This window comes from Zootoca vivipara, chromosome 13, assembly GCF_965207765.1.
Source record: "Zootoca vivipara chromosome 13, rZooViv2.hap1.1, whole genome shotgun sequence".
NCBI lineage: Eukaryota > Metazoa > Chordata > Lepidosauria > Squamata > Lacertidae > Zootoca > Zootoca vivipara.
In genome coordinates, this window is record NC_142596.1 from 30417690 (window position 1) to 30443241 (window position 25552).

General features: G+C 47.6%; 1 protein-coding gene across 2 annotated transcripts in view; it reads right to left on the reverse strand.

The window, feature by feature from the left end:
• Positions 1 to 13945, reverse strand: part of NHERF2 (NHERF family PDZ scaffold protein 2) — a 62602-nt gene extending 48657 nt beyond the window's left edge. For both annotated transcript variants that reach the window (XM_060282561.2, XM_060282560.2), the window contains exons 1-2: positions 12244 to 13945; positions 3740 to 4000 (exon numbers count right to left, since the gene is read on the reverse strand). In XM_060282561.2, the coding sequence (XP_060138544.2) occupies positions 3740 to 4000; positions 12244 to 12543 (561 nt within the window). In that variant the 5' untranslated portion in view covers positions 12544 to 13945. The remainder of the gene's footprint in view (positions 1 to 3739; positions 4001 to 12243) is intronic.
• Between the last annotated feature and the right edge of the window lie 11607 nt (positions 13946 to 25552).

The following is a 25552-nucleotide window of genomic DNA, read 5'->3' on the forward strand; positions in this document are numbered from 1 at the left end:
TCATTTCCCCTGCCTGCTTTTGCCTCTAGCCCTCCCCACTGCGGGCATGTGGTCCCTGGAAGGTTGCCCAGAGGAAAATGCGGCCCTCTGGCTGAGAAAACTACCCCCGCTGCTGTTCTAGAGGGTAACCAACAACAAGCAATCCCAAATCTTAGAATTGTAGAGTTGGAAGGGACCCTGAGGATCAACGAGTCCAACCCCCTTGCAATGCAGGAATATGCAGCTGTCCTATAAAAAGAATCGAACCTGCAACCTTGGCGTTATCAGCACCAAGTTCTAACCAACTGAGCTATCTGCCTGGGATGATAACATGTCTCATTGGTTCCATCAACAGTTAAAACTGGACTGTGTCAGCAATGTGGCAGGCTCTCAAACGGCCATGAATCGCACGCCGTTGAGGCCAAAAACAAGCCACCATGCAATTCTCCCTCGCAATCGAAGCTTCTCTGATAAAAGACATAAAACAAACCTTTCCTGGGCTATGAATGTTTTGAGTTTTTAAAAGCCAGCCCTGTATAGAATCTGGAAAACGTTTGAGGAGGGTCTGCAGTTCTGAGGCAGAGGACTCTAAATCGCAGCCTCACCAGTTAAAAGTCTGCCTGAGAGCAGCCAGGCCAGTGCTGTGTGCCAAAGGCCACAATCCTACAATACTTCAGAAATGGATTTTAATTTATTTATTTTTAAGAGCAGGACTGTAGTCTTCAGTATAAACCTGAAAGCACATACAGTGGAACCTCGGTTTATGAACACCTCGGTTTATGAATTTTCAGCTTATGAACGCCGCGGACCCATCTGGAACGGATTAATTCATTTTCCATTACTTTCAATGGGAAAGTTTGCTTCAGTTTATGAACGCTTCAGTTTATGAACAGACTTCTGGAACCAATTGTGTTCATAAACCGAGGTACCACTGTATACATTTATGTACTGAACTCTGAGAAGCTACCGGTAGCCGAGGGGAGCATGGATGAGCAAAAGTTACAGCAAACAGAAGATGCTAGTCACTGCCCCTCACCCCAATAATGCAGAATAAGGGGAGGGTGGGACAAAAATGTAAATATACTTATCTGCCTCATTTAGGCAGGTTGCAGAACTGATATTTCCCTTTTTTATTTCCCTTTTTAAAAAACAACAACAACAATAATATACTGGGGTACACACTGCCATGAGTTCAACTGTACTCAAGAGAGGGGCTGATGCTTCCCTCCCACTTAGCGATCCATTTGCAACACCCACCCACTCCCCTGGAAAACATCACAAGTCGGCTAATTAGTGCTGGGAAGGGTGCAGATCCTGCCCCAGGGTCTCTCTAATAAGGTGTTTCGCAGCAGCTGTAATTTAAGCTTTATAAACCTGACCTGATGGTGACCCTCTCTGTTCACTGTTGCTTTTTCTCTTTTTCAAAAGAGGAAGAGTGGAAGTGCATTTGTAAAGGAGTCAAGGGAACATGACGGCATTCTCAGGAGCTGAGCTACATGCGCTGGCCTGAGGTTATCAGGGCTTCTGGCCTGGGGCTCGTTACAATGCAAAGGGTTAAGACGTACTTGGTGCAAGATCGTCTGCCCTTGCCTGGGAGCGAGCCCCATTAAAAATATTTATTCATGTACTCATTTCAAATAATAATAATAATAATCTGCCCATCACCTAAAGGTCCCAGGGCGGAAATGCACACATTTCAGAATCAAATTTAACTATAAAACGAAAGGCAGCATTTTTTAAAAAATGGATTCAAAAATACAAATTAAAAGACAGCAGCAACCAAAAGCCCAATACACCTCTCTCTTACACACAAACTCAAATGCCTATGCAAAGGCCAGGCATATATGGATAGGATTACAGTGGTACCTCGACTCGACAACCGAATTTTTCAACTTACGAATGGGGGTAATGGCTGCGCGCTTACGAATGTCTCGACATCCGGAAAAAAACCACGGCAGTTTTAGATAGGGATTTTTCGACTTACGAATTTTTAGATAGGGTTGCTTCGACTTACGAATTTTTCCGTTTCCAGTGCATTCCTATGGGAAATAGCGTTTCCAATGGCGTTTTTGATTTACAAGTTTTTCAACTTATGAAGGTGCCTTCGGAATGGATTAAATTCGTAAGTTGAGGCACCACTGTATTCTGTAAATTTAACTGTATTCCAAAGAAGATCCCACAAATCACTAGTCCACATTGAGGCTGTTTTTTAAACAAGGCTGCCTGTCTAAATACCACTATGAAAAACCATTTCCAGGATGAGAGAGGAATTTTTTTTGTCAAGTTTCTCAGCTAGGTAGCAATTCTGACTTTATTGTTATTGTTGTTGTTGTCATTTATTTCTCCAATTTAATTACATTTGCATAGAACCAAGGTGAGTCATGTCTGATGCAGAAGAAGTTTTGCAAGTCTGGGTGGGAGGAGGGGGAGCAATACTTCAAACAAATGTTGGGACTTCAGTTATCCATGTAGTTCATTCTGCCCACACCCAAATAGATACCCTTTACTCTATTGAGAGCCAATCAAAAACTGCCTGCAAACTTTTGCAAACCTGCTTAGCTTCCCTTCAATTATTCAGGATGCAGAATCTGGGTTTCGTAGTCGCGGAAATCCCGTTTTGCCTGCCTGTTTTGCTACAAACCACCAAATGGGCGCACCTTCCATCTCACATGCCATGAGGTCGGAATTAATGGAGCTAATATCTTAGACCCCTTTTCAACCTAGAGAATCTGCTGCAGGCATGACCCCAGGCGCCTGTAAATAGAGCCCTAACGACACATCTTGACCTCATTTGCCACAGAGTAACTAAGGACCACTTCATTCCCCTAACCTTCCCCTTCCGCTAATGCCAGATTATCCCTCCCACCACTACACCCCTCCCTGGTGCAGGACAGCCCAGCTAAAAACCTCCCTCTGCTGTGTATTCATCACAGTCTCCACATTCACTCCCAATGTTCAGTCAAAATGCTGCTGGGTGCCCCTACCCACCCATCCTGCTGGCCTTTTTGTATTCCTTCAAAGCAAGTCTACCTGCCACCTCCAGCCCAAGAGAAACACAATCAGGTGTTTTCAGTGGCTGGGCAAGGGATGGGGGAATCTGACCATTTCATCCTCTTTCAGTAGCTCATTTCCCCAACCTTAAAATCTACACATTTCCATATAAGTTTGGATAGTCCTCATGAAAATCTGTCATGCATTTTAGTGCTGATCTCTCCCGATATCCACATCATTGTATGCAATTCTGCCCAAAGTACCCATTTTTTGCAATACAATTCCCCCTAATACAATGCATTTTTGCATCTTATTTTCACCAAGAGGGGCATCTCTACGCACACAAGTATACATATTCTCTGTTACGCATAACTTGGCCGGCAAACCGCTTTGCAAAATCCAGAATTTCAAAGGCAGTCTGCTCTCTGTTTCATGTGTTGTTTCAGAAATTGCAAATGAGGTAGCTTCCTGTTTAAACGCAAACTCAGTCAGGCATCTGCAGCATGCCTTCAAAGTGTGCTCTTATACCACTCTATAACAGTCATGGAGAACCCTGGGAACTGTCGTACGCTTGACAAACTACAGCTCCCAGGATTCTTTGAGGGGACCTATGACTTAAAGTGGTGCAAGTGTGCTTTAAGTGGAGAAATATAAATCACGCTTGCGCATGGCCGCCACCATCCTGGCAAGTCCAGAGCAACCCAGAAACCTCTGGCTGCCGGGAGTTACACCCACACAACCCCCCGAAGGCGCCCAGCCTTGGCCTTACCTTCTTCCCACTCTCCGAGCTCAAGCTGTGCTTGTGCCTCTTAAGGTTTCGGTTGCTCAGATCCAACTGGGGCTTCCAGGCCTCGCCGTTGTTGTCGCTTGCGGTCGACTTGACCGGCGACACCTCGGGGTTTGCCACGATGCCCGTGCGGGCCATCTCCTCGGTGCAAGTGAGCTGCAGACTCCGCAGGTATTCGTCAGTCTCTTTGTCCACCACCAGCAAGCGAGTCTCCGCTTCCACGGCCTTGATGCGCTGCACCACCTGGCGAGGGATGGGCAGGAAAGGAAGAAAACAAATATGAGCAGGGACTCCCAGGGGCAGAAACCAAGCAATTACGGCTACCGAATTTCTGCCGAGTGCAAACCGTATGCCTACTGCATTGTGTTTATTTATTTGCTGCATTTATATCCCAGCTTTTTCCTCCAAGGAGCTGAAGGTGGCGTTCGTGGGTCTCCACCAAATCATCACAACAACCCTGTGAGGTAGGTTGGGCTAATATAGCCTATTAACCAGGCTTCCTCAACCTCGGCCCTCCAGGTGTTTTTAGCCTACAACTCCCATGATCCCTAGCTAGCAGGACCAGTGGTCAGGGGTGATGGGAATTGTAGTCTCAAAACATCTGGAGGGCCAAGGTTGAGGAAGTCTGCTATTAACCAATGGTTTCCTTTAACCAATGGATTGAAAGCACGGCAGCACTCGCAACATATGAGCAGATTGCTCATAGATGCAGGCTTTGTTTTGGCTAAATATGCTGATAAAAAAACTTTTTATAAAACTTTTTAATAAAAGAATGGAAATGGTTTATTGAATATTTACAGATAAACTGCAAACAGATAAAAACACTGGCAGGATTATTGCAGTTACATAAGAGTATATCTTTTAAAAAGCTACTGTATTTTTCCATGTATAAGACTAGGTTTTTTTCCTTAAAAATAATGGCAAAAATTAGGGAGCGTCTTATACATGGAGGCGTCTTATAGAAAAAATACGGTAAATAAATGACTACCGTAAGTTAAGTTAATTTGGATATGCAGAAGGTATTAAAAATAAATTTAAAGAACCGCAGAAGGAGGGGGAAGAAAGTCAAGTTTTAAAATGTCAAAATGATTGGAAAATCAGCGAAATGTATATATCTGAAAAGTATAATTATTATTATTATTAAAAATGGATAAATATACTGATATTTGGAACAAGTTTATACAGAACATAGTATATTAATAATCATATATGTATTAAGCATAAATAAGAATCATATATCTGTTACCATATACAGTAATTGTATTATGTGTCTTCTCTTTCTCTCCCCCCCCCCCCGCTTTATTTTGTACAACTGAAAAGCTTTAAAATATTAATTAATTTTAAAAGAAAAAGAAGAAAAGGCTAGGAGGCTGTGACCAGCCCAAGGTCACCCAGAAAGCCCCATGGCCAAATGGGGATTTGAAACCTGGTCTCTCCCAGGTCCTGGTCCGACACTCTAACCACTTCACCACACTGGCACCATACTGGAGCAGAGCTGTGATGCATTCACTTTCTGGATTTCAGGGCAGAGAGTGTGGGGGTGTGTAGAAAATAAGTGGAGGGTCTGGAAAACACTTGCAAACTTGAGGATTTGGTGGGGGTGGTGCAGGGGTTGGAGAACTTTCAGCTAACAAAATGCCCAGAAAATTATGGCTGCAAGACCTACCTCAGATTAATCCACTAAATATTTAGTTGATTCACAAGAAAGAACCAAACTGGTGGACAATGCGAGTTAAAGGTATGTCTACTGGTTCTTTGACATTACTTTGGTTCTGGTGTGTCACTGTAACACAGGCATCCCCAAACTGCGGCCCTCCAGATGTTTTGGCCTACAACTCCCATGATCCCTAGCTAACAGGACCAGTGGTTGGGGAAGATGGGAGTTGTAGTCCAAAACATCTGGAGGGCCAAAGTTTGGGGGTGCCTGCTGTAACACCTTCAAGACAAGACAACCAGCTGTGGCATCTCTAGCTTTCATGGGCTAGGGATGATGTCGGCAGATGTGACCTTATCCAAATTCTGTGCTTGCCCAGTGCAGTTATGTAAACTCCCCCCCCCAAGCTATCAGAAACAGTGCACAGACTGACATGCCACAGACCCATAACTCAAGCTGTAGCGCTTTATAGCTGACCTTGACTCAATTCTACTTTGCAACTTTTCCAACCAACTCTCAGGATCCTCTACGCAAGGATTTGGCAGGAAACTTCAGAGTGTATTCAACAGAGGCTTGGGGGGGGGGTAACTTTAGCAAAATCCACAGGCAGTCCAAGGTGGTATTTTGGAACAGCATTCTGTAATCTGAGAGGTGCATACCTTCTTCATCTGAGGATACCTGCCTTCAGATACCTGCTTTTGACCTTCCTGGAGACATCTGTTTGGTTACAATGGGATGATGGTACACTGGACAGGGCTAACGTCTGGTCCAGCTGACGTTCTTAATTACAGCTAACTGGAACTTCCATGTTCAGAGGAAGTCTACCTGAGTATGCCAGATGCTGAGGCAAACGACCATAGAAGCAGGCTGCTGCCTGCATTCTCTGCTTATGTGTTTCCTGAGACCATGTTGCCAGCCTCTGTAGGAAGCAGGATTCTGGGCTAAGTGGGGACTTGTTTGACCTAGCAGGGCTCATGATCTCATGTTACCTTACAGAGATGACCTTATACTAAGGAAAGATGGAGCAGCATGTTTGAACACTGATAAAGGCAGTGAATTGGGCTACCTTTGGTACAGGGGAAACCTGTTAGCCAGCTGGCTCAAGAATTTGTAGAAACAAAACAAAAACCAGTGCAGTTGTTAAATCAGTGATTGTTGTTAAACCACAGATCAATCATTTTTATTGTTTATGTGTAGAGAATTATGCAGAAATTATGGTTTAAATATTCTGGTTGTTTGCCGTAATAAACATAGATTGATTGATTGATTGATTGAAATCGGTACACTTTTGAAATGACCTGTCCTCCGTCTGGATGCAAAATGGCATCCAATGGTACCCAAAAATAGCTAAAACCCTGCTCCTTGATCTCAGGGGCCAACATGCAAAATCTGCTCACTGTATCTTAAGAATGTTTCCAAATGCATAAAAGAACAGATGGACAAACAGCTTTCCAAAATTCATAGCAGACGGCACAGCGTTAAAATATATTAAAGCTAAGCTAATATTAGAGAGAACAGCCTTCCCCAACCTGGTGCCCTCCATGACTGCATGAAACTGGGAGTGATGTGAATGGTTGTAGCTCAAAACATCTGGGGGGCACTAGGCTGCGGAAGGCAGAGACAGAAGTTGTGCAGGATTACCTCTTGCAAGCATGCACCTGCCCACGTGCTAAGAGATCATCCCAGGAGGCCCCTTAGTAGGCAATTAGTAACCAGAGAGAGAGGGTCCATTTCCCCTCCGCTGCTCTGCTCATTGAAGGCTTTTCCCAGCTGTGCAGAAGCATGACAGGCAGACCAGCAGCGACTGCCACGGGCCCTGCCTGCATGGTCAAGGGGTGCGATGGCAGCCCGTGCCAGTCATTTGCTCCTGCATTTGCCCATGTGCAGCTTCTCAGACAGAGGACACTGCCCAGTCACCAAGGTACCAAATGACAAACGATGCTGAGGACCTAAGTGCCTCTTCATTCACCTACCCTGAACACAAGGTTACGCAGCCAGTCTCTGTGGATGACAGAATGCCCTGGTGTAAAATTTACAGAGTGCAGCCCATCTTAAAATGAACTAACTAAACGGAGCCAGGGAGCTGGAAAATCCTTCTTTTCTCTGCCTGCCTGCCTGCAATCTCCAGAAGCAACGAGCCAGGCACTGCCAATCATACGCTTGCTGGAAGAGCAACGATGTGAGTGCCAGGCAGGCCTTCTGCTGCCTTTCAGAGCCACTTTGCATCAGCCACCTGATGACACATACCATTTAGGCCGCAGAGAAGTAGGGGGTAGGAATCACCTTTTCGCCTCTTCTTCCAGTTTGCAAAAGTTCCGTTGCTTATTTGCCTAGGGCAGGGGTTCCCAAACTAAGGCCCGGGGGCCGATGCGGCCCAATTGCCTTTTCAATTCGGCCCGCGGACGGTCCGGGAATCAGCATGTTTTTACATGAGTAGAATGTGTCCTTTTATTTAAAATGCATCTCTGGGTTATTTGTGGGGCCTGCCTGGTGTTTTTACATGAGTAGAAAGTGTTGTTTTATTTAAAATGCATCTCTGGGTTCTTTGTGGGCATAGGAATTCGTTTATTTTTTTTCAAAATATAGTCCGGCCCCCCACAAGGTCTGAGGGACAGTGGACCGGCCCCCTGCTGAAAAGGTTTGCTGACCCCTGGCCTAGGGACACCTCTTGCTTACTGCAACCGACCCAGGCGAGCAGTTACTTGCAAGCCTGCATTCATCTACCAATATGAAAATTTCCAGAGAGGCACTCATGCTTTATGCTTTGTGCAACTAATTCACCTGAGCTAGAGGGTTAGAGAAGAACATTGCCAATCCTCCTACATGCACAAACGAAAGGAAACCCCCATGGTTTGAAAACAAAACAAAACAAATCCTAAAACCTGATTTCCAATGCAGATTCCAGCCTGCTCATTCCTTCTCATTAGGATGGCCTCCGAGCTCAACTGCAGAGCAAGTAAACGTTTCAATTGTGCGGCAATTGCAATGAAGGATCAGAAGGAACGCAGAGCTATTCAAGGAGCTTTGCAAAAACACAAGCAATACACACAGCAGGCCAAGGGAAGTGAACAGAGGCCAGGACCACAGAGTAAGGCAGTGGCAGAGGTGGGTCAAAGACAAAGGGCTCCACACTCCTGGAAGCAACTGAGCTTTGGCGGGAGTCGGGAGTAAGTTCCTCAGCAAAGCAAGGAAAGCTGGTCATTTTTGTGACGCAAGAGAGCAGCTGATCACCTCTCGAATCCTCTTTGGGGCTTGATTTGATTGCTTGTTTCTTTGTATACCACCCTATACCCGTAGATCTCAGGGCAGTTCACAACATAAAGTCACAATACAGAAAACAGAAAATACATAACAATAGCAAAAAAAAAGACAACCCAATAATCTCCTCTTCCACAATACATTTTAAAAGGGCATAAATGCAAGTTCTAATTATGTTGGCATCCACACTCAGAGCAAGGCATAGGTACTCTCTCCAGCGCAAACAGAAAGACCCTCCTACAAACATTCCCATTCACCCCATCACTGCCACTATCACCTCTGATCTCTGCCTGTCCACTGACTACTCACCTCTACAGCTTCAGACATGGTTGCCTGACCATATAGTCTTGCCTGATGCTGTTGCTGTCTAGGGAGCATCCCTCAGTACCAAGGGAAATGTACAAGGTAAGCCACACCACTATCATTTCATAGAAATCACTTAGAAGGTGCCTGCACATTTTACTCCATAACTTTCTTTCTAGGAGAGCTGGAGACTTACTTTTTTAAATAGATAAGCAAGGAAAGAAAGCTCAGAATGTGGGGCACCTGCCCAAAGGCACCCATGGGTACCATGGCGCATACGGGTGCTAGGTTGGCGACCCCTATGCCGGCTCATCTGCTGGGGGCCACCTGTGCTAAAGTGATTTATCCCGTTTGCATTTTTTGTGATGTCCTATGTTTTCCAATAAATAAGTCTGACTGACTGAATGCAGGTATTTCATACAGCGCCAAGTTACAGCTTCTTGAATCCTGAACCAAAAGGGGCAAGCAAGTGGATCTAGATAATCCCAAGAGTTGGTGCCCAAGTCAGCTGAATGTTGATCCAACGCTAACTGTTGGAAGATTCAGGACAGATAAAAGAAAGTGCTTATCTGCACAGATAGCATTGTCAAACTGTGGAATTTGCTCCCAGAAGATACAATGGCGGCCATAAACTTGGATGGCTTTGAAAGAGGACTGGACAAATTCATGCAGAATAAGGCTGCCGATGGCTACCAGTCACAATGGTTATGCTCTGCCTCCACAGTCAGAGGCACCAAAGCTTCTGAATGCCAGTTGCTGGAAACCACAGGAGGGGAGAGGGCTCTTGTGCTCTGGTCTGGCTTGTGGACTTCCCAATGAGGCATCTGGTTGGCCACTGTAAGAAAAGGATGCTGGACTAGATGGGCCACTGGCCTGATCCAGCAGGCTCTTCTTAGGTTCTTCTGTCAGAAACTAATTTCACTTGAGAGCCAGGTTTGGCAAGGAAGGTGAGGACACAGTTAACACCCTACGATGTCTTGCCGCAACATCTCATTTCCACAGACGCTGCTCATCTACACCCAACTTGTGCTCTCTCCAGCTTGGTAACCGAGAGGCAAAATGGCGCCAAACAGGGAGTGGGGCAGATTTTGCCCAGAGACCACCGGCTGCCAACCCCAAAACTAACATTTTGATACTCTCTCTCTACTCACTCACGCTATGCTAAGTGTCACCAACCTGGTGCCTTGCAGATGTTGCTGGACTACAGCAGATGAAGTCAGACAACATCTGGAAGCCACCAAGCTGGTGCCGGCTGCTCTCTACACCATTCACAATTCACCACAGTACTTAGCTGCCTTTCTGTCGAAGCCAAAAAAAGTCCTACAGGATAAAATCTCTATTTATAAGAGCAAATACTTAGCCTAAAAGCCTCAGTTGCTATCACTGCTCTTTTTCTATACTCTCCCTAGCTTCACGATATGCATTCCAAGAAGGAGTGACCATGACTGCATGTGAAATTTTCATTTTACTGTATTTCCTTTTTCTCTTTATTTTATTTTCCTTTGTTTTCTTATTTTTGCTTCTGTTCCTTTTTAGATTAGATTTCAAAAGCATTTCTTTTATTCTGGAGTATTATAAAAAGATACTTTGTACTGGGTATGAACTTTTGCATATCTTTGGACAAGCAGCAATAAAAATTGTTATTGGAACAAAATTGCAAACGAAATTGCCTGCCCAGCTTACCGTAATTATTTTGGATCACCACGAGGATCCATAGCTCAAGCCTCAGGCATTCACTAGAGCACCAATCTCAAGAGACACAGAGTGGTGCTGGGGGGGGATATATTTGTCAAAAGGGAAGACACTGTGGCACCCAGCTTGGCAGATCCAAAACATCCATCCAGCGAGCAAGTCATGGGGACCAAGTAGGTAGAAAGGGTGTCAGGCACCCAGTACGAAGGGTCACTTAAAGCCTCTTCTGAATAGGGTTGGGAAAGCCTCCCTGCCAGAAAACTTGAAGAGCCACTGCCAGTCAGTGTAGGCAATACTGAGCTAAAGGTGTGACTCATTATAAGGCAGCTTCCTACATTCTCAGATCTTTGGGGAAGGCCTGCAGCTCAGTGCTGTCCACACTGACTGCCAGAGGCTCTCCAGGGTTGCAGACAGGGACATGCCCAACCCAGCCTGGAAATGCCATTGTTGAGGATTGTACCCAGGACCTTCTGCATGCAAAACAGGTGCTCTGCCACTGAGCTATCCAACTTGATCAATAGTCTGACTTGGCGTGAGCTTCCTACGGCCCAACATTACGTTTTGATGCACGCACCCCCTAAGGCATTGGGCTTGCACGCCTGAAAACATTTGCAGCCGCCAGGGACCTGTATCTGCTGCAGCACCTTCACAAGTACACATAACTACTGGTAAGAAGGCCTTGTCCCGCTTTGCATGCATAAGGTTCCAGGTTCAATCCTCAGCATCTCCATGTAGGGCTGGGAGAGACCCCTCCCTGAAAGCCTGTAGAGCTGCTGCCAGTCATTGTAGACGGCACCAAGCTAGACGGACCCAAGGCAGCTTCCTAACTGAAAATCCTGAGACCCAGGGCAGGAAAGGGGCACTGAAGGTGGGTCCCTCCTTCGCACATATCTACCAGCAAGAGCAAGCAAGCTGGTTTGGAAGCCCTTATCAGGCAGCCTCAGAGCAGCAGGCGGATGGGAACAGTCCTTCTAGCTCCTATCTTGGTGGCCTGCCTTCACCTCTGCTCCCCAAAAGGGCCTTTCCCCTCAATCTGGCACGCCAAGTCCACCCCAACCCCATCCAGAAGTCAGCCCTTCAAAGCAGGTTGGATCAGCCTAAGAGTCCCTAGTCCACAGCTTCGGACACCTCTAAGGTCTCCAGAGCAGAACACCAAGGTGACAGCCAGCTCCCGCTGTTGGCCCCCAGGGGGCCATAGTCATTTACAGGTAGACTGCGTGGCCTCAGGAGGTTCCATCCGGCCACCACTTCAGACGGTTGCCAGCATCGATCGATTCTGTTGATTGACGTCCTGCTTTTAATTAATTGATGCCCTGCTTTTAACTCATTGACACCTCTTCTCCCAAACGCCGTTGTTAAACTAAAATAAATGCCAGTCTAGGAGTCAGACGTGCCTTGTCAGGTCGTAGCAAGGAAGGTCCACCCAAGTCTCCTTGGGGAAGCCCCACCTGAGCTCTCTTGTGTCGCAGGTACTCAACACCGGCAGACTGCGGCTGAGCCCTGGCGGCTTCGCGTCAACCCCCCACCCCATCCCGAGCGCCCACCGTCACCCCCTCCCGCGGCTTCTCCCCGCCCGGACCTGGTGGTGCGTCTCCTTCTCGACGTTGAGCCCGTTGACTTCGACGACGCGGTCCCCGGCGCGCAGCCCCGCCGCCTCGGCCGGCGAGTCGGGCTCCACTTTGCGGATGAACTGGCCGCTCTTGCCCTTCTCGCCGTGCAGGTGGAAGCCGTAGCCGTTGTCGCCCTTCAGCATGTGGCACAGGCGCGGCTGCAGAGGTGGCGGTGGCGGCTGGCGAGAGCGGCTCCCGGGGGGGCCTCCCGCCCCGGCTGCGGCCGCAGATGCCGCCCCGGCCGCCTCGGCGTCCTGCTCCTTGGCCATGGCCGGCCGGCCAGCCCGCAGCCTGTGCAGTAGCAACCGCGGCAGCAGCGCCCGAGCCGCCTCCTCCTGCGCCCAAGGCGCTTCCGACGGTCGGAGAGCGGCGAGGGGGCGGCCCTTAGGGGGGCGTCACTGCCGCTGGGCCGCCCCGAGGGGCCATCCCGACCCTCCTGCCTGCGTCCGCGACGACGACGACGACGACCAGGAGCCCGGCCCTGAAAGCTGCGGCGGCACACCGATGGGCCGGCCAGCTAGCCAGCTAGCGAGCGGACGGCGCCCCCCTGAGCGCTCGCAGGCCGAAGGCGCAGCTGCGCCCTCCCGCCTCCTCCAGGCTGCAACCCGGAACCTTCCAGAGATGGGGAGGGAGGGGGTTCCCCCTTCTTCTTCCTCCTGCAGTAACCTCTCTCTTCCCCCCGAGGGCAGCCTGGGCAAAAGACCCCCAGATGCCGGCGGGGTCAGGAGAAGCGGCTGGGTTAGAACCTTTGGAGCTGGGATGAATTAAAAGGGGTGACGTAGTTCGTTGGAGCAAGGCAGCCCTTCTCCCCGGACCCCCAAGCAATTTTTCGAAGGCCAGCCTCGGGACTCCGGGTGAAGCAGCCGCCCAGCAGAAACGGGAGCAAAGCGTGCCTCTGGCCTCGTGCAAAGCGCCATCCCCGTCGTTCTGCAGCGACCCTTTTGAGATGCGAGGCGGCCGGGGAGTATTCGGAGCAGGATGGATTCCCAGGCAGGGCTGGATTTTTAAGAGTTTTGGGGCTCAAAAGTGTACCGGGAAGAAAGGGGGCAAAAGGGGGGAGGGAGGTGCAGCTTTTGCCAAGCTGGTGCGCCCTCCTCATGCTGTTGGACTGCGATTCCCATCAGCCAGGAATGATGGGAGTTATAGTTGAAAACACTTGGACCGCACTGGGTAGAAAGGGGAGAGAGAAAATTGCTCCGCATTTGCTTCATTGGCATGCAGACAGTGGGAATGGGATTGAGTTAGGCATGTGCAGCAGCCTTTGCCAATCTTCGGTGCCCTCAAGCTGTTTGGGACTACAACTCCCATCAACCCCAAGGAAGCACAGTCTTAGGATGCTGGGGCTGATGGGAGATGTAGTCCCAAACTGCTTCAGGTCAGGGACCGCTGGTGTACAGGATTGGAAGTATCCCCTCCATGTTTCCAAGATTCACTTCACTTGCTGATTATTTCAGCCGCTGCATTTTAAAATAATAATGCTTAACATCTGTCTAGTGTTCAAAGGGTTTCATATTTTATTTTCTTACTTACTATATTTAAATAAGGCCACACAACACTATTGTTCTCTGGCAACACACAGGTAAGATAAAGTGCAGTTAAAATATACTATACTATAAAAATTAGTTTACTGTACAGCAGAAAAAGGAATAAAAACACAACTAAAAATGCACAGTATATAAGCAGTGCTTCGTGGTCCCTTTGTAATTTTGACTACAACAAATCTGTAAGGTGAGTCGGTCTTTATTTATAGATGCTGGGGGCGGAGCTGAGAGAGACTTGCCTTAAGGGAGGGTGCCTGAAATAGTCAAGATTTGAACCCAGACCATCCTGATTTGCAGGCCAAGCCGTAATGCATTTAGTAGGATTCCACCAATTTGGTTTTCAAAAGTTAATTCGTTTTGTTCAGGCATCCCCAAACTGCGGCCCTCCAGATGTTTTGGCCTACAATTCCCATGATCCCTAGCTAACAGCACCAGTGGTTGGGGAAGATGGGAATTGTAGTCCAAAACATCTGGCAGGCCGAAGTTTGGGGGTGCCTGGTTTTGTTGGTCTTTTTAAAGCACACATTTGCAACATTTGAAGAGATGTGTGGAGAGACAAGGTTTTCAAATGACTACTAGTCATGGCTATACCCTGCCCATCTGAGTGGGTTGCCCCAGCCACTCTGTGCAGCTTTCAACAAAATTACAGGAAAAGCAACAACAACATCAAACATTAAGAGCTTCCCGAAACAGGAACATAAGAGGAAGCTGCTGGATCAGGCCAGTGGCCCATCCAGCCCAGCATCCTATTCCCACAGTGGCCAACCAAGTTCCCCAGTGGATTAGAACACAAGAGCCCTCTCCCCTCCCATGGTTTCCAGCAACTGGTATTCAGAAGCATTACTGCCTCTGACCATGGAGGCAGAGAATAGCCCTTGTGGCTAGTAGCCATCTCTCCTCTGTGAATTTCTCTAACCCTCTCTTAAAGTCACCCACGTTGTTGGCCATCATTTGCTCCTGAAGGAGCGAGTTCCAGTGTTCAACTAGACACTGTGTGAACAAATCCTTCCTTTAAACTGTCCTGAATCACTGGATGTCCACAAGTTCCTGTGTTAAGAGAGAGGGAAAGAAACTTCTCTGTCCACTATCGCCATGCCTACACTACTGGAGGCATTGTGCGTCTGAATACCAGCTGCTAGTTTGATCCAGTGCGGTGCTTCATTTCAAAAGGGGATTAGACCAATCAATGGAGGATGAGGCTACATCTGTGGCTGCTGCTTGCCACAGTGCTATACTGCATAGTGCAGGGGTCAGCAAACCTTTTCAGCAGGGGGCCGGTCCACTGTCCCTCAGACCTTGTGGGGGGCCGGACTATATTTTGGAAAAAAATATGAACGAATTCCTATGCCCCACAAATAACCCAGAGGTGCATTTTAAATAAAAGGACACATTCTACTCATGTAAAAACATGCTGATTCCCGGACCATCCGCGGGTTGGATTTAGAAGGCGATTGGGCCGCATCCAGCCCCCGGGCCTTAGTTTGGGGAACCTGGTATAGTGCATCGCTCGTTCCCAAGGCAGGATGGCATTATGAGGGGTTGCTGCTGCTATCATGAATGGAGAGAGTCACTGCTAAGCTCAGGATTTGCTCAACTGTTTCCCGTGGGCATCAGGTTGGCAGCTTTGGGAACAGGATGCTGGACTAGCTGGGCTTTTGGCCTGATCCAGCAAGCAGGCTCTTCTGATGTTCTTACGTCCCCTATATACACCACCAGGACCCAATTGGCTGCATAAAGAGCCCTAGCCCAGCAGCAGAGTGCATGCAGGAGTTCAAAGGCTCAAGCCTAGGATGTGACTGATTGATTTATCTTGTTTAAAACTGTTTTAGACCCACCCCACTTCAGCCTTACAGGTACCAGGAATGACCAAGTCACCACGCCATAAGTTGAGGAGTGGTCTTGTTCATTTGTCCCATTAATTTCAAGGGGTATTTCAACGTGGAGGTGGTTGGGGGGGGCCATGTTGATTAGTTCAGCGAGAAGGATGCAATTTGGGATTTCCACTGCCGCCATAACTTGGGGGCTTCCTCAGAAAAAAATAGTAACCGATCTGCCCTGAGTTATATTACTTAGGAACCCAGGAAATTGACTTAGAATCAGACCAACAGTCCATCTAGCTCACTCAGTATTGCCGACACTGGCTGGCAGCATCTCTCCACGGTTTGAGACAGGGAGTCTCTCCCAGCCCTATCTGGAGATGCTGGGAATTGAACATATGTTGTACTCCTCCCCTTCAGAGTGAAGGTTTCCCAAATCTTTTCTGCCTCCACAAAGGGCTACCTGCAGGAAAATTGAATTTGTTCACAAAGGGAACATAATGGCAACAAAATTAGCGCTTGCAAGAGGTTCCCCGCCGCTTTGCCTTTGAACGTTCCGCAGTTTTGAGTCAGGGAAAAGGCACCACCATTTCAGAGTACGGCCAAGGCTGGGTTTCCTGCCGTTTATCTTCTATTGGAGTTGGTGGTTGGTTTTTTTGCTTGCTGTGCTGGGGGTGGGGGGGAGACACACAAGGAGGCGGCTTCAAGCACACCTCAAAAAAGCCTCGCAGAAGCAAATGAGGCTTCTTGGTTTTGTTATCATTAGGGCCACCGGGACACCACATGGCCCCTAACTAATACCACGGACTTAATGCAGAAGAGAGTGACTGGGAAGAGTTGAGGACCTCACTGAGCAAAAGGCTGAAGGCCGTGGAGTATAATCCATTTTAAGAGAGCCACAGCTCAGGGGCTGAGAGAGAGAAACCGGATTCCTCACTCTGGAGCATTCTTGTTGCAAAGCTAGAAGATCATTTCATGCATGAAGAAAATGAAAGCCAGTTTTTCCGGCTTTTTAAAATCGTGCTGTGAAATGTCACCTCGTCGGGCCACCGCTGCATATACATGGTTGACAGCTAGGCTGGGACAAAAAGGTGGGTCAACTCTCCACTTGAAAGTCATCCCCTGGCTCAGCCTCATCCAACTTGAGACCCGACAAGGGCAAATACCAATGAAGTATGCCTGTCTATTAAGTACTCAAGAACCTCTGTCACCCCAGTTTTTTGCTGCTTGCCAGGGGGAAAAAGCAGCAGCAGCAGTGGTGATAGAAGGTCCCAGGTTCTTTGCTCAGCATCTTCAGGTAGGGCTGGGGAAAGACCCCTGGAAGTGGAAGCCACTGCTGGTCAGTGTTGACCATACTGATCTATTCTAGATGGATCAATGCCTCGCCTCGTTACAATGAAGGTTCTTCTGCTCCAGCTTCCTATGCAGGGAGCCAGTGTGGTGAAATGGTTAGAGCAGGCATCCCCAAACTGCGGCCCTCCAGATGTTTTGGCCTACAACTCCCATGATCCCTAGCTAAGAGGACCAGTGGTCGGGGAAGATGGGAATTGTAGTCCAAAACATCTGGAGGGCTGCAGTTTGGGGATGCCTGCTTAAACATCAACTCCAGTTCTTAGCACACTAAATTTGGAAAGCTCTGAACACAATTTGGAAAGCTCTGAACTAAAGGTATTGAAGGAGGTGGCGCATAAGCCCATAAAGTCTACTCTCTAAAATTACCTAATTGCACCACTGTGCCCAGTCAATCCATCATTTTATTTGTATGCCTTATTCTTCTTTCTTTTATATGTGTTCCTGGCATGGCCATCTAGGCACTCATAATGTTTGAACATGGAAGCTGCCTTGCACCAAGTTAGAGCATTGCCCCATCAAACTCAGTATTGTCTACACAGATTGGCAGCAGCTCTCCAGGGTTTCAGGCAGGGGGTCTCTCCAAGCCCCATCTAAAGATGCCATTGAGGATTGAACCCGGGACCTTCTTCATGCAAGGCAAGTGCTCTCCTAGTGAGCTATAGCCCTTCCCCAGAACTGAGAATCAGCGCCTTCAGTAACACTGCTATGCAGGCTTTTTTTGGGGGGGGGGGGGACTTTAAACCCCAAGCAACTCTGCTTGGACAGAGTGCAGAATCCATGTCAAGTCATAGCAGAGAAAGAGAAGATCTCTTGCCTTCAAATCAATCCTGCATTTACGCAGAGCCAATATTTGCACTGCTTTACAAGAGACTTTCTTGCTTAACCTTTGAGGACCTTCTTTTCCAGTGGAAAAAACCTGTCCACTGTGCCGAAGACAGTCTTTGCAAACATGGCACGAGAAAAACATGCAATTCTGGGACACAATCACGCCCTGGGACAGTTCTCTTCTGCAACACAGAACCTGTGGCAGGGAATGGCGTGAGAATATGGAAATTTCCGACCCTGCTTCTTTGGGGCGGGCCTGGTTAATCTTTTTCCACAACTCCTGAGGAAATTTGGCTGTAGTGAATACCACGGACGCCAGCTTCTGAAAGACTCCCCATGCCTGACTGCTGCTCCTGGTGTAACATAGACCTGCTTTTAATCCTTGCCACTCATCCTTTCCCCAAAATACACTTCCCATATTTGTACATGTTAGCCTGAGGATACGGTCCCTTCTGTTCTTTTTTCGGTTACTGTATTTATTTCATTTTATAATGTATATAAAACAGAGGGAACAGTTATAACTATGGGTGGAAATTAAAATATGAAAAACAAAACTATAAAATACCATAGATGTGCTGAGTGGACCCCTTGAAATGAATGGACCCAAATTAGTTGTGTTCGTTGAATGAAATGGTTCTGTTCTCAGTAGGACTAATATCCAATACAACCCTGTGCTGTTATCTTGCAACTAGTGATTCTTGACTATCTGTTTCCCGACCCTTTCTTTGTATAGGGTTTCATCTTTCCATAAGATTGTATCACAGCCTTCTCCTTGGTAAAAAGCATAATTCTAAACACCAGCTGTTAGTCAGCCATCGCTTTTCCCTCTCATGGATACAACTTGATGCTCTGTGTATCCTTTTTGGACTTGATCCCCCTAGCTTTAACCAGCTTTCTCGATCTTGTAATATTTACTGGGAAAGCAATAAATCACATTTTGAAATAAGTATAAACAACAACAACAACAAACATTATTACTCATACCCTGCCCATCGGGCCGGGCCTCCCCAGCCGCTCTGGGCAGCTCTCCCAACAGAATATTAAAAACACAATAAAACATCAAACATTAAAAACTCCCCTAAACAGGGCTGCCATCAGATGTCTTCTAAAAGTCAGATAGTTGTTAATTTCCTTGACATCTGATGGGAGGGCATTCCACAGGGTGGGCGCCACTACTGAGAAGGCCCTGTAACCTCACTTCTCGCAGTGAGGGAATCGCCAGAAGGCCCTCAGTGCTGGACCTCTGTCTGTCAAATGCTGCCATCTCTCTGAGAGAGCCTGCAGAATTATTTATCATTTATTTTTATTAATAATAATAATGTATGTACTGCTCACGTGCTGGTGCAATAGACTACAAAAAAGGTCACAATCTAGTTTGCATGAAGAATGTGTTCCACAGGGCAGGGGCTGATATGTTAGAAGCCCTGGTCTGTAACAGCTGCCTCCATGCAGCACACCGCAGATGACTTAGAATTATGCATGGCTATCTAAAATGATGGAATACTTCCATATTGCCTAATTAACAGGGAGGATAAGAGGAGATATGGTACAAAAAGTGAATAAGGAGTGGGCTATCTTTAAGGAATACATCAAAATCTATGTGGATTTTTGACAGATACTGAGTGAATCCAGAAAATAATTAGAGTGAAAGGAACATAAAGTTAAGATAGAAGAAGAGATTAAAGAAATAATGAAATGTGTTTCAGCTAGTTGGAAAAATAAAGTGGCGTAACAAGAATGGCCCTAGGCTTCAGCCTACTTAGCCAATACATAAATCCGGCACTGGGTACCAGAGTCTGTTAGTGAATGGTAGAATCCATGCTTAATCTGATACACCTCTTGTCATGTTCTCCCTTACCTGCCTTTTTCTTCTTTAAACTGAAAGTCCTCAAACATTGCAACCTTCCTTCATAAGTTTCCCCTTTGATCGTTTTGGCATCTCTCAGGCTTACCAGGCATCACAGGGTTGTTGTGAGGTTTAGAATGTGGAGGTGAGAGTGACGGAGGCCACCCTGAACTCATTGGAGGAAAAGTGCAGGAGAAATGTAATAAATAATTTGAGAAGTCATCAAAATTTAGGAACACGTCCCATCCCCAACCTGGAAAAAAATAGACATATTTTTTTGAAAGTATCATCCACCTTTAATATCTTTGCTGAATAGCAAAACTGACTCTGCACTGCCATCTGCTGTGCAAAGTTTGGAATCACAATGTATACCACCCTTCCTTCTAGACCTAGAGGTTTGTGGTTGGGGGGCTCCTGTTAAGAACAGCCAGGGCTGGAACTCAGGACAAAAGCCCAGAGATCCACAGGGGATGGTGAGAGTTAAATGACCTTCTAAAGAGCAGCAGATGTTCCAAAACATCTGGAGGGCCACCAGTTGGAAAAGGCTGATTTAATTAATATCTTAGCGAGATGTGGCAATGACTGACGTATTTAGGGAAGGATGCCTTCACAGCGGACAACTAAAACCATTTCTATGATGAGCCACAATAGAAAAACAGAACCTCCAGGTCGGTGGTGGCTGGTCCCCATTGAGACTGATGGGGCAGAAGAAGGCAGGGAGCCCAACACTAGGTGACCCCAGAGCCAATAAGAGGTAGAGCATGTCTAATTCTAGTTTGGTGCTTATCCTCCTGCCTGTTGAATTGTGCAAGAGGAACACTGAGAGTGTGGAGGGGAAGGAAGCTGACAAGCAGGCCAACCCGCTGGACTGGTTACAAGAAAGAAGGCAGGCAGCTGTGAGCCGGCTGAAGGCAGAGTGAGGTTGGTGGGACAGGGCTGCACTAGTCCTAGTGCAGAAGCTTCCACTGCTCCAGGTTGGTTCCAAAGCACTGAACACGAGATTCAGGAGAGGGGCTAAGAAAAAGGGAGGTGCACTGCCTCTTCCCTAGCTTAGGACTGCTCTGCTCTGCTCTGGTTAGACCTCACTGGAATACTGTGTCCAGTTCTGGGCACCACAGTTCAAGAAGGATACTGACAAGCTGGAACGTGTCCAGGAGAGGGCAACCAAAATGGTCAAAGGCCTGGAAACGATGCCTTATGAGGAACGGCTTAGGGAGCTGGGTATGTTTAGCCTGGAGAAGAGAAGGTTAAGGGGTGATATGATAGCCATGGTCAAATATATCAAAGGATGTCATATAGAGGAGGGAGAAAGGTTGTTTTCTGCTGCTCCAGAGAAGCGGACACGGAGCAATGGATTCAAACTACAAGAAAGAAGATTCCACCTAAACATTAGGAAGAACTTCCTGACAGTAAGAGCTGTTCAGCAGTGGAATTTGCTACCAAGGAGTGTGGTGGAGTCTCCTTCTTTGGAGGTCTTTAAGTAGAGGCTTGACAGGCATATGTCAAGAATGCTTTGATGGTGTTTCCTGCTTGGCAGGGGGTTGGACTGGATGTCCCTTGTGGTCTCTTCCAACTCTTTGATTCTATGATTCTATGACTTATTGCAGCTCACGGGCAGAGCAAATAATAATAATAATAATAATAATAATAATAATAATAATAATTTATTATTTCTACCCCACCCATCTGGCCGGGTCTCCCCCGCCACTCTGGGCAGCTTCCAACACACATCAAAATACATTAAAATATCACAGACTAAAAACTTCCCTAAACAGGGCTGCCTTTAGGTATTGTTTTAGGTAAATGCTTTGCATGCAGAAGATACCAGGTCCAATCCACAGTATCTCTAGGTAGCACTGGGGGAGACACTTGCCTGAAACCCTGGAACCCCCTGACAGCCTGAGCAGGCAATACTGAGCTAGACTAACCAAGGTTCTGACTTGATGCAAGGCTGTTCCACTGTACTCCTTTGTGGCTGACCGTCAATGGAAACAAGGCAATTCTGATGAGGAGCGAAAAAGATAAATGAAGGATCCAGTGTTTCAATAAGCTCAGGTGCATCCTAGATTTGCATATTCCCCCGTGGTCCCTCACTCTAGGAGTTTAGAGGACATGGATAAGGGAAAGACAGTGGCAATATTCCCCAGGTGCATTTTCAAAGAGGCGCCAGCAAGTGGCACTACTAGCTTTGCCATGGACACCTGGCCTTCTGAGAAGTTCCAGCCACTGTTCCCGAGTGCCCCAAAGGTCCCCCCCCCCATATACACACATGTTCACTGAATGGTAAAGAGAAGAAAACTCAAGCCTTTGGGGTCCTCCAATCTGTTTTGAGTTCCACAGTTCAGCCTCAGCTTGTGTGTGAGAGAAAGAAAACAAAAATGCCATTTTAAGCTTGGTTTTGTGAGTTGTGATAGGGCAAAGATCCTGAGGCAAGGGACCATGCTGGCCCATAATAGCAGCATTTATGCAATGGAAACAAGATCATTTTGAAGACAGTTGACCACTGTTGAAATAAGGTTGGATGATTTTGTGTCTTCTTACGCAGAGGCTGAATGCGGGCAGTTGGCCAGACACAGTAGCACCACTGAAGCTTCTTATTGAACCAGAGGATGTAACTTAACACAGAAAAGCACACTGAAGACTGTAAAGTTGTAGAGTTGGAAGGGAATCCATGGGTCATCTAGTCCAGCCCCTACTTCTTCATTCAACCCCTCTCCGATATGCTACCCAATGAAAACACAAGAAATAACATTTTGCTCATTCAAGATTTGTGCCAATTATTGGGGCAGCAATTGTGGGTGGGGTGGGTAGTTCTAAGTTAACTACCCACCTCATTCTTTCTCCCCTCCTCCTAAGCCTGACCCTGGACAGTGATGAGCAGCACCGTTGCTCATTTTGCCTTGTTCACAGCAGCTTTGGGCAGCAGGAGCAGCCTGCCTGAGCAGCGAAAACAGTAGCAACAATATATTTAAAGATCCACATTCATTCTCATTTTGCCCTCTATTCCTGGGGAAAGGTATCAATCAGACTGAATCTTTGCATCAAGGCGAAAGAGCTGGGTGCCTTTTCTGAGTGCCTTTTTGGTAACCGAGGGGTCCTCTGACTTAAAATGCCCTGGCGTTTCCTCTCTGTGTAATTGACACAGTCAAGGACCCTCTCCTGACTCAGGGGCAGCGGAGATGAGAATGTTAATGCGTCAATTATGCTCCTCAGATTGGTTTCCATCAGCCTCTTGTGAATTGGCCTCTTCTGCCAAGCCAATCTTCTCTGTTCGGAAGGCAGGGTTTTTTATCTCTGCCTCCCGATAAGGCAGGACCTGTTTCCCCACAGTGTCCTTTGAGAGGCAGATATGGCGGCACAAACAAGGGGGCAAACGCCGGGAGCCTAATGGATTCATTTAAAGCTCACCTGTCAAGTGCCATTCATTATGGGAACCAGAAGCTTTGCAGATTGAATTGATGGGGGGAGGCTGCCCTTAGACTGAGTCAATGTGTTCAGCCTAGCTCAGGATAGTCCTCTAGTCTACACTGACCGGCAGCTGCTCTCTGGGGTTTCACGTAGGGGATATTCCCAACCCTACCTGAAGATAAGGAGGGTTAGACCTGAAACCTTCTGTGCACCAAGCAAGTGCTCTGCCCTGGAATTGTGTAATATAAAAAGGAACACAGGAACCTGCTTCCTGCTGAATCTGGCCATGGGTCCATCTAGCTCAATGTTGCCTATACTGGTTGGCAGAGGCTCTCCAGGGTTTCAGGCCTCCCTGGCCCTACCTGGACGATGCCATCGGAGATTGAACCTGACTTCTCCCAAAGAATCCTGGGAGCTGTAGTTTGCCCCTTACACAGTGTTAGAAACTGAGATACAGTATAAGCTAGGAGCCAAATGGCACCTTAAACAAACGTCGCCACAAAAGAATGTCTATTCGCCAGGGGGCTGGACTAGATGAACCCCAGGATCCCTTCCAGTACAACAATTCTGCGATTCTCTGATCTCACTGGAGCTCTTACAACAATTCAGTCATCCCAGTATACAAGAAGGAGAAACACCCAGTGGAAATGGTATTAACTAGGAACTAAGGCAGAGGTTTTTAAACTGTGGTCTATGAGTTCCATTGGGGGGGGGGTGTGAAAAGGCTGCAGCACAGTTGGAGACATCTGTACTCAGCCCTGCCCTTCCTTTCCTTGATGTGATGATGGAGGACTAAGAAGCCCAGGACTAAGATGTCCATGATTCGTGTGGCCGCTCAGAAGCATAAGACGTGCCACTTTTGCTGTGCACAAATCAGCTGGCTCGATGGAGGTGTGAGTCGCCAACCTGGCATCCAGAAATCTCCACAGTGTCACAACTGGACCCGTGTACAGAAGCAAATCGCACCTGGCGCCTGGGAAATTTAGAACATTGCACCTCACAAGGTGACAATTCCTAGCAACCTCAGTAAAACTACAGTTCCCTTTTAATGTGTGCAAACAGCCTGTATCTGCCTCCTCACCCCATAATGTGTGGCAAATGCCGGTTTGTCTGAATCAGTTGTGTATTTGGTGAAGTGTTGTGTGTTCCACTGGTCTCCTGCTTTCCTTGGTTTGGCAGCCCAAGACAACTTGGCATCTGAGAGCCACTGCCTTTCTGCATGATCTACTTCTCCCCTCTGGGCAAGGGCTTCCAAGATCCAGACAGGGCTCCGCAGCTGAGGCCCTTCCCCATGTGAGACATTAACAGGCCACAAATCTCGCAAATTCCTGTCTGTGGGAGCGAACAAGAGAGGGAGGATTTAATAGAGGCCAATTTGAGTCCTGGTGCTCAGAAAGGAGCTTTTCTGCACATCCCCAAAAACTTCACATGCAGCTGAGGCACCAACCAGGGAGAAATAGAACTGCTTTCTGAGCAGCTGCTCCTCTCCGTAGCAAGTTTCTCTCGCTCGCTTCTGATCCTCTGAATATCTACTGGAAAGCTTTTCCTGGTGCCTTAACTATGCCCTCATCATTGATTAAAAAATGGATCTGTTTGCAGTTCCACGCTCTTCTGTTAGTTCTAGGATAGTTTACTGCAATGTGTGCTACTTGGGGCAGCCCTTGAAGACTGTCTGGACACTTCAGTTAGTACAAAATATAGCAATGATGGAACTCACAGCTGGAAAATACTCTTATTCGGTGCTTTTTAAAAAAAATAATAATAATTAGGCGTAGTCTCATTTCCCTACTCATATTGAAATACTGCCCCTCAATGAGACCACACTTAGATTCACATAATGTTTAGGGCAGGCATCAGGGCCGTCTTAAGCGCCCCTGGCGCCGTGGAGTGACGGATCCCTCCGGCGCCCCCCCCGCCCCCTTTCCCAGTGCAGGGGGCGGGCTGGCGCAGCGCACAGCACGGCTGCCACAGGCGCTGCTGCGCGGCGGTGCAGCGGGCGGGCAGGCACAGCGCGGTTGTCGAACCGGCGGACCGGGCGGGCGCAGCTCGCAGCGCCCTCCTGATGGGCCGGCGCCATGGTGCCCTGCACCACCGGGGATCTACCTAGAGCCGGCCCTGGCAGGCATCCCCAAACTTCGGCTCTCCAGATGTTTTGGACTACAATTCCCATCTTCCCCGACCACTGGTCCTCTTAGCTAGGGATCATGGGAGTTGTAGACCAAAACATCTGGAGGGCCGCAGTTTGGGGGGGCCTGGTTTAGGGATATGCATACCCCTACGTCCCCCCAGAAAAAAAGCACTGCTCTTATTTTTATAAACCTTTACTAGTTGTTACGAGAATCTTTGTATGAGTTAATACCTTATTATCCCTTTGGAGATGTGCCATATCTTTGTACTTTTGTTCTTCCAGGCTGTAATGCTTTATGGTTTAAATTCTTTGTTTTCTTTCTTTTAGTCATGTTTGTACTTGTCCGTTTGTTTATTAGCA